This window comes from Camelina sativa, chromosome 5 (assembly GCF_030686135.1).
Source record: "Camelina sativa cultivar CO46 ecotype springtype chromosome 5, ASM3068613v1".
Lineage (NCBI taxonomy): Eukaryota > Viridiplantae > Streptophyta > Magnoliopsida > Brassicales > Brassicaceae > Camelina > Camelina sativa.
The window spans coordinates 6,089,126-6,097,459 of NC_141884.1; the positions used below are offsets into that span (position 1 = coordinate 6,089,126).

At 40.5% G+C, this 8,334-nt stretch overlaps 2 protein-coding genes across 2 annotated transcripts; both read right to left on the reverse strand.

Annotated features, from left to right (window-relative positions):
* Window positions 1–497: 497 nt before the first annotated feature.
* Window positions 498–4,916, reverse strand: LOC104788940 (uncharacterized). Its single transcript, XM_010514700.2, has 3 exons — window positions 3,872–4,916; window positions 1,041–3,796; window positions 498–509 (listed from the first exon to the last, which is right to left on the reverse strand). Exons 1-3 carry the CDS (start codon window positions 4,914–4,916, stop codon window positions 498–500), a joined length of 3,813 nt encoding a protein of 1,270 aa, XP_010513002.2.
* LOC147943304 (uncharacterized) lies at window positions 4,913–5,992 on the reverse strand. The gene has a single exon (XM_087512203.1). It carries the CDS (start codon window positions 5,990–5,992, stop codon window positions 4,913–4,915), a length of 1,080 nt encoding a protein of 359 aa, XP_087368329.1.
* Window positions 5,993–8,334: the final 2,342 nt, after the last annotated feature.

Sequence of the window (8,334 nt, forward strand, 5' to 3'; positions counted from 1 at the left end):
TCCTTTATCGCCTCCTTGTGTATCGACTTTAGCAAACTCCAACTTTTTGTATTCATAAAGATAATATTCTCATTATTATCTTTTTTCTCTTATCTGACTTTTTTTTTTATTGCCTCATTCTAATCTAAAAGTGATGCATCTCAAAAGAACGATCCCAGTGGAGACGTAGTGATTCCCTCCCTGGCCATTTCTAGTTCCAGGCCGTTGCCAATATTTGTCAATCAACATGAACTCCATAATTTAACAGCAAATCTTTTTGTCTTTTGAGATAGAATAGAAATTTTATAATCATAATAAAGTGACAAATGATATTCATGAACGTCGAATGAATATACATTGGCAACATAAAATTTATAACTGAAGCATAATTTTACTTTGTTTATTGCCTGTTGCCTGAGTTAGATTAGCGACCTATGATGAAATTTTAAGAATCATGTGATAAGAGTAGAAATCAACTTGGATTTACAAGCAAGGCAATTAGAAAATGGTGTGTACCTTTAAAAACCCATCTACAAAAAAGAGCCCATGGAATAAAAGAATAACTAAACTAAGCCCAATAAACTGAGAACTCTACAACGGTACAACCTCTAACGAACGAAATAGAAAGGTCGCATCGTTTAGGTTCTTAAACGAATATTTAATAATTAATGTTCAAAATTGCGACAGCATGTGGGAGCAGGGTGGATAGAATACTACAAAAGACGACAACTAGTATCCATTTTATGGTAAGGAATGTATCGCGATAAATGCACAACTTTAAAGTTAACTTTTTTTTTTTTTTCCTTCCAAGAACTTTGTTAAGAATCATAGTCACAATCATTGTTTACAGCAGCAAGTAAAAATTGTGGGCATGAATGATAAAGAGCATACATATGAGAGCTAGTAATAGCTGTTTTTGCAAGTAGGTCTGCACAGATATTGTGTTCTCGACGTTGAAATGTAAAACGGATGTTAGTAAACTTTGTGCACCAGCCCCGGATTGTCTCCAAATAATGTTGCAGTCGAGAATAGGATCCATGGTTATTAATAATTTTATTCACCACTTCATTGTCTCCTTCAAATTCCACCGAACGATATCCCAAACCCCAAGCTGATTGGATAGCCCATATTAACGCTGTACATTCTGCTTCCTCTATAGTTGCTCGGCCTTGATATTTGCCCATCCCTCCATCAAGAAATATGCCATTGGTGTTCCGAATTAACCATCCTAGGCCAGAGTGTCTGTCTCCTTCGTAATGTGAAACATCATAATTACATTTTACCCAACCATCATTCGGTTTTTTCCATTGAATTCTTCGTGGTCGAGGGCATTGTTGACCAGTTGATTGTCCTGCTGAAGGTTGTTCCTCTGTTACCATGCAATTTAACCATTCTTCTGTATCAGTGAGCGCATTCTTGGCTATATCAGTGATTTCTATCAATCTATAGTTAAAGACTAGATCATTTCTGCTTTTCCAGATTCTCCACATTAACCAAAATGGAGCGTAACGATGTATCAGACCAATAGTATTATCTTGGTGAAGCTGGAACAAATACCTCAGTTTATCCTCAATGGTTATATGTGGGTCTCCAATCAAGGTGGTAGGTATACCAATCAGTCTCCATATCGGTATCACTTGAGGACAGAAGAAAAATGTATGATCACTGGATTCAAAAGACATACAGCAGCGGGAGCAATAAGGATATACATTGATATTACGTCGTCTTAGATTATCAGCCACACCAATTGCGTGTGATGCAAGGCGCCATAGGAAATGTTGAAGCTTTGGTGTTATATTTAATCTCCATATCTGAGCGGCTATATCTGGGTTGGATTTAAGCGGCGCTACAGGAGCGTCATCATCTCTATCCAAACTTAATGCCTTCCAATAACCAGATTTAACAGTATACATCCCATGTTTTGTTCCGCTCCAAATATAAGAGTCCAACGCTGGAATTTGTGGGAGATATGTCTTATAGATCAGATGGTGATCCCTTGGATCAATAAACCGTTGGACCTGAAGTTCATCCCAATGAAAAGAAACTGGATCAATTATAGTACTCACTGGCATCTCAGCATCTTCTGCCCGGATCAACAGAGGAGGTCGAGGAGGATTAGTTGGTAGCCATGGATCCACACCCAGCTTTGTTAATCGTCCATCTCCTATACTGTATTGTATGCCACTCTTTAATAATTCACGTCCAAATCTAAGTGAATTCCAACTGTACGACGGTTTAGTTCCCCACGATGCTGAAAAGAAGGACGTATCTCTAAAATATCGTGCTTTAAGCAAACGGTAAATCAGATTGTCAGGGCGCTGGAGAATTTTCCATGCTTGATTTGCTAACAAAGCTTGGTTAAAGAGATGAAAATCCCTGAAACCCAGACCTCCTTCATTCTTTGACGTAACCAGTTTTTTCCATGCAACCCATGAGATTTTCTTTTTTTCTTGTGTTGAACCCCACCAGAATCTGGCTATCAGACTGTCCAATTCAGAACATAGTTTCTTTGGTAGCTCGAAGCAATTCATCGAGTATACAGGCATAGCAAATGCCACAGATTTTATAAGTGTTTCTTTACCTGCTGTGTTGAGGAACCTTGTTTGCCATCCATCTGTTTTCTGTTTAACATGAGTATGAATATATTGTAGCATCTCCTTTTTTCTTCTTCCAAATTGTTTTGGAAGTCCCAAATACTTACCACCTCCTCCCACATTGGGAATGCTCAATATATGTTTGATTCGATCTCTTGTTTGTTGATATACTCTGCTCCCAAATGTGATTGAAGATTTTTCAAAGTTGATAATCTGCCCTGACGCATCTCCATAATCTTTGAAAATCTGTAATAGATTGACACTATTGCGGTAATTCGCTTTGAGAAAAAACAATGAGTCATCAGCAAATAACAGATGGGACACTCTTGGACCACCATTGCTAATTTGAATTCCTTGGATGCGTCCTTCTCGTGTAGCTTGAGATAATAAAGAACTGAGTACATCCGCACAGAGAATGAATAATGAGGGAGATAAAGGATCTCCTTGACGTATTCCTCTGCTTGGTCGAAAGTAACCATATGTACTACCATTGATCAGTACAGAGAAAGAGACTGTCTCAACACATCCCATGATCCATTTGATCCAGGTTGGGTGGAACCCTTTTTTTATCAACACTGCTTCCAAAAACCGCCATTCAACTCGGTCATAGGCTTTACTAATATCAGTTTTCACAGCCATGTATGAATTAGCACATCTTTGTCTGACCTTGAGGGAGTGTAGTACTTCATGGGCAATTAATACATTGTCTGTGATGAATCGGCCTGGGATAAATGCAGCTTGTGTTTCAGAAACCACCTCGGATAGGACTTGCTTCAGTCGTTTGGTTAAAATTTTCGAAATAATCTTATATGTGACGTTGCATAGAGCGATAGGACGGAAGTCTTTCATCGTTTTAGGGTCATTCTTAGGAATTAAACAAAGATTAGTATGATTCCATTCTTGCTGCATCTCACCTGTAGTAAAAAAATTCTTGACTTCTGATATTATTGCAGGACCAACGACGTCCCAGTAGTGTTGATAAAATGCTGCGTTAAACCCATCAGGACCTGGGGCTCGTGTTGCACCAATAGAGAACAGAGCTGACCGTATTTCTTCATCAGTGACGTCTGACACAAGTAGTTTATTCATCTCTGCAGTTACAATAGGTTTGATGTTCTGTATCGTCTTGGAGATGTCTGTTGTAGGAGTACTAGTGAACAGATTGCTGAAATATCTAGTTGCCTCTGTTGCAATCTGACGATGTCCATATATTCTTGTGCCATCTTCATCAAGAATTGATGTCTATCGATTCCTTGCTATGCGATTTTTTGTGGACGCATGAAAATATCGAGTGTTACGATCTCCATGGTGTAGCCACTGATTTCGACTTTTCAATTGCCAGTATCTTTCTTCCTCTCTGTAGGCAGCACTGAGACGTCTTTGTAGTTCGTGAATTTGATCTGTGGATATGGACGGGTTTGAATGAGCTGCATCAATTTCTTGTGTCAGTTCCTTGATCTGAATAGCAGAGTTTGTATTGTGATTCCGTTTCCAGGCTGAGATATCTTTCCTACAGTGACGGATTCGCTCATAGAGAGACATATCTGTTGAGTCTGCACCATTCCAGCTTTGCTGCACTACATCTTGGAATTCTTGAATCTTACATAGTCTTGTATCAAACTGAAAAGGTTTCATACCCCTGTCTGTTGTTCTTTTAATCTTGATTATCGCAGGGCGATGATCAGATTCAACCATTTCTAGGTATTCAACTTCAGATGCTAGGAATGTAGCCTTCCATTGATCATTAGCAAGGGCACGGTCAAGCCAACAGTGAACTCTATGTTTCCTTCGTTTACCAGACCAAGTCATATTGCTACCTTTAAAAGGAAGATCAGAGACTTTGCAGATATTAACCATGTTTCTAAAATCTGTAAAACTCCAATTCTCTCTTACACGACCTCCTCTTTTTTCACTGTTGTGTAATATCTCGTTAAAATCACCACACATTAACCAAGGACCATTTCTGTTTATTGATATGCGTTGTAAACGTTCCCAAAGATGGTGTCTCAATTTGCGTATTGGATGCCCATAGACACAAGAGAAGTAGAAAGAAACATCTTTATTATTGATTTTGCAGTCAATGATCCTTTTGTTTACATCATAAAAACAAACAGAAACAGTCTTCATCCATAACATAGCTAAACCACCTCCTATACCTAAAGGAGATACACACTTCACACCTTCATATCCCAGCTGAGCTGCAACGTCGCGGATTACATCATCAGGGTTCTTCGTCCCGATCAGAAAGAGTATGTTCGGGGAGTAAGTTGCCTTAATCCCTTTGAGGCGTCGAACTACCAGGGACCCTTTCAAGCCCCGGCAGTTCCAAAAGGCTGTATTCATGGCGCCTCCGGTGGCTTATGGCCCACCGTATCTTCACCTTGGTTGATCGGGACTCCTCCCTGTGTGTCTTCAGATTCCTGCTCTGTTGGTACCGTTTGTACCAAAAACCAGTTGCGAGTCTCAAGTGTCTCAGATTGTCGTCTGTTTCGCTTTGCATAACATTGTTGTGTGTCCTCAGAAGCAAAGGTGTGACGTGTATCATAGCAGATAGGATACATCACAGTGTATTCAGAAGTAGACGATGACTCAGTCTTACGCTTCTTTGATGCAGAAGGGTTGTTGTCAGACTCCTTTTGGGCATTAACATTTACACTTGTTTGCTCTGGCAAATCTTTATTGCGGTCTCCCGGTTGATCTTCTGGATTGTAATCAGGGTCATCGTCATCTTCATCCGCTGGTGATGGGGGAGGGTTATTCCCAGCAGGACAATCAGCAACATCATGGGACATCAAACCGCAATGTGTACAAAAATTTCGAAGTTTTTCATATCGAAACTTAAGGACACAAGTTTGATTTCCAAACTGAAATTGACGTTGAAACTTTAGTGGAGTATTGACATTCCAGAGGAGACGGATGCGTACATAATCTACCAGGACCGCTCCATCACCACCGAAATCAGTCTCTATGAAGTTGCCAAGGGTTTCTCCTATGAAAGTGATCATACGGAGAGTGAGAAAGTGAACCGGGATTCCTCGGATTTGAATCCAAAAGGGAATTGAATTCAAATCCTCATCAGAAAGATTAGGATGCCAATGCTTGGTGACACACATCCATTCGTTAAAAGACCAAGGTCCCCTCCTCTCTATCGCAGCCATGGATTCCTCAGAAGGAAACAGGAATTGAATCTTCTTATTCTCTAGAATTCGACCAGAGACATCATCATTACTCCCCCAGAGTCTGGGTAGAGTGTTCAGCATCGCACTCAGGTTCTGCTTCTTGAGATTGACCGGCTTCACAATAAGACTAAATTGTGTCGCTTGGATCGCTTTCGCACATAGATCAGCGGGGAGAGTAATCTTAGTATCCTCAATACCCAAAGCAATTTCTTGCATTTGGCGTCTGATGCGATCCGCCATTTGTAATATGAACAAAGGAAAAGGATTAATTTCACTCTGATCAACCTGTGGAAACCAGAGACCAACGCAAGGTTTATATAGGTTTCGATGAAGGGCGGTTACAACATTGGTAACCGTTTTACCGTTACCAACCCCTGAAGAAACTGCCGGTAACCGGCGAAATCGACGCTCAAAAGAGAAGAGACACGAAGAAATTATGAACCGGTACGAGAACCAAAATCGCCTCGCTCAATTTTTTTTTTTAGATACATTATACATTAACTTTAAAGTTAACTAGTTTGTGTTCTTATATCAAATATATATATACCAGTACGACAAGTAGTAGTCTATTAAAATTTTACGTACGTCTCATTCTTATCTACCACCTACTATATTAAACTAAGAAAAAATCTCTAGGGCGTCAATCAATTGTAATCTATCTAGAGAGGTCAGATATGTCCAATCCTATAAACTTTCAACAAGTTTAAAGCTTCTCATTCCACTCTTTGATGGGTGTACAAGTTTATGGACGATAATAATTTGGATCCACCATGAAAAGTTAACTCAAAAAAGAAAAGTCATAGCAAGATCATTTCTTTCCGTACAAGTTCGTTCGTTAGCATCTTCCACCAAAACCGTAAAATCATATTTTTTTCACCGGACCTGTGAAATTACAATTTTCCCGCCTAAAATATAAAATCAATTTTTCCATTAAAATTGCAAATATACATTTGAGTGAAAATTGCAAAATCGCCAAAACTACAAAACCACATTTTAGTTAAAACCACAAAAAAAAAATCATGGAATTAAAATTTATTAAATACATAGAGCAGATTGAGAACAATTTGGTTTTAGGTCAAAATCGAATTACCTTGTTTGCTAACAAATCAATTCTAGCCAACTTCTTCAAAACTTGGAAGTATAATTGGATTCAAGCTTTCTCTCAGACACGATTATCGAGGAGGCCTTTCCAACCAATCCTTCTGGCGCTGGTGAGACTCCTGCTCGCCGGCGTCGGGATCCATCTGTTTATTTACCTGCTCAATTACTATTTGCTCTTTTTAGTAGATCTCTTTTCAAGCTTTTCCCCGTTTTTTCCTTTTGTTTAACCCTACCCCAACCTTAATAAAAATTTCCCCCAGATCTAAACCAAAACCGCTGTATGCTCCCGCCGACCCCCACTCCACCGTAGAGTTTCTCTTCGCTTATCTCGGGAAACCGTTATTCTCATCCCTCACCATGGCAGATTATTGTGAATATAGGATTCTCCCCAGTGGACTTATCTTCCGTCATCGATTCAAATCGAGGCTACCGACTGCTTCCGCCGAACTTCCTTTCACCGGAGATGTTTCCTGCTTCGAGAACGCTTCTGGTATTTTTCGGACAGCCGCTGCAACCAGACTTCATCTCGGCAATCGGTTTTGATACTAGGATTCTCCCCAGTGGACTTACTAACCAACGATGACTCCTGCCACAGCCAGTATTTGAACCCGCTGTCCTCCCACTTATCGGAGACTCTTTCTGCAGTGCAGATCCCTCCGTCAGTCTCGGGTGGCCGACTTTCAGACCCTCATGTGTGGCGCCTTCTTGGAAACCTAGGGTTTCCCTTAGTGGACCTAGGCCTCAAAACAAGCCCATTAGTACAAAATCAAATCAAATCCATCTATTTCTCTAGGTTGGTCAATCTAGTAAGCCAGGGCCCGCCCTTTCATCGCTCATGGATCACCACTGTCAAGTTCTGCTTCGTTTCCCTTTGCTCCTTGGTCGAAGACTCCATTGGAGAAAGGTAATGACAGTATTGCTTTTTTTATTCACTCCTCTTGCACGAAACCTGGCTTTAGCTGCTTCTAGGGTATTGAGATTTGGTTATAAAAGTATACGGTTATATGGCCCTCGCTCTGTAAACTGCACTAGTAAATTTGGCACCCTTGATCTTGAACATATTTTGTTCATTGACGGATACCAACAAAGCTGGCTTCTTGATGATTCCAAGCATCACCCCCCAACCATCTCCACATCATGGATCCTGTACCAAACAGTCCTTATCGCGAGTTCACAAAGTGATCCAATCCTCATGCTTTGGGTCTCAAAGCAATCCCTAACCGACTACATCACCATAGTCTCCAGTTTCTTTGCCGTCCTGTTACTATGGGCTCCTATCGCCCCGGTGGACATTGAGGCACTGATACTTTTGTCAACGTCACAGCGTCAGATGACCGTGACCATTCAACTGTCCTTTGAAGCTTTCGAGGATAGTCCTTCGATGTACCATTAGGTTCCCAAGCCTGTGGCTCACAGCTCTCTTGGATTCTACAATCAATGAGTTCCTTTTATCACACTTTATATCACTTGTTGGCATTGGG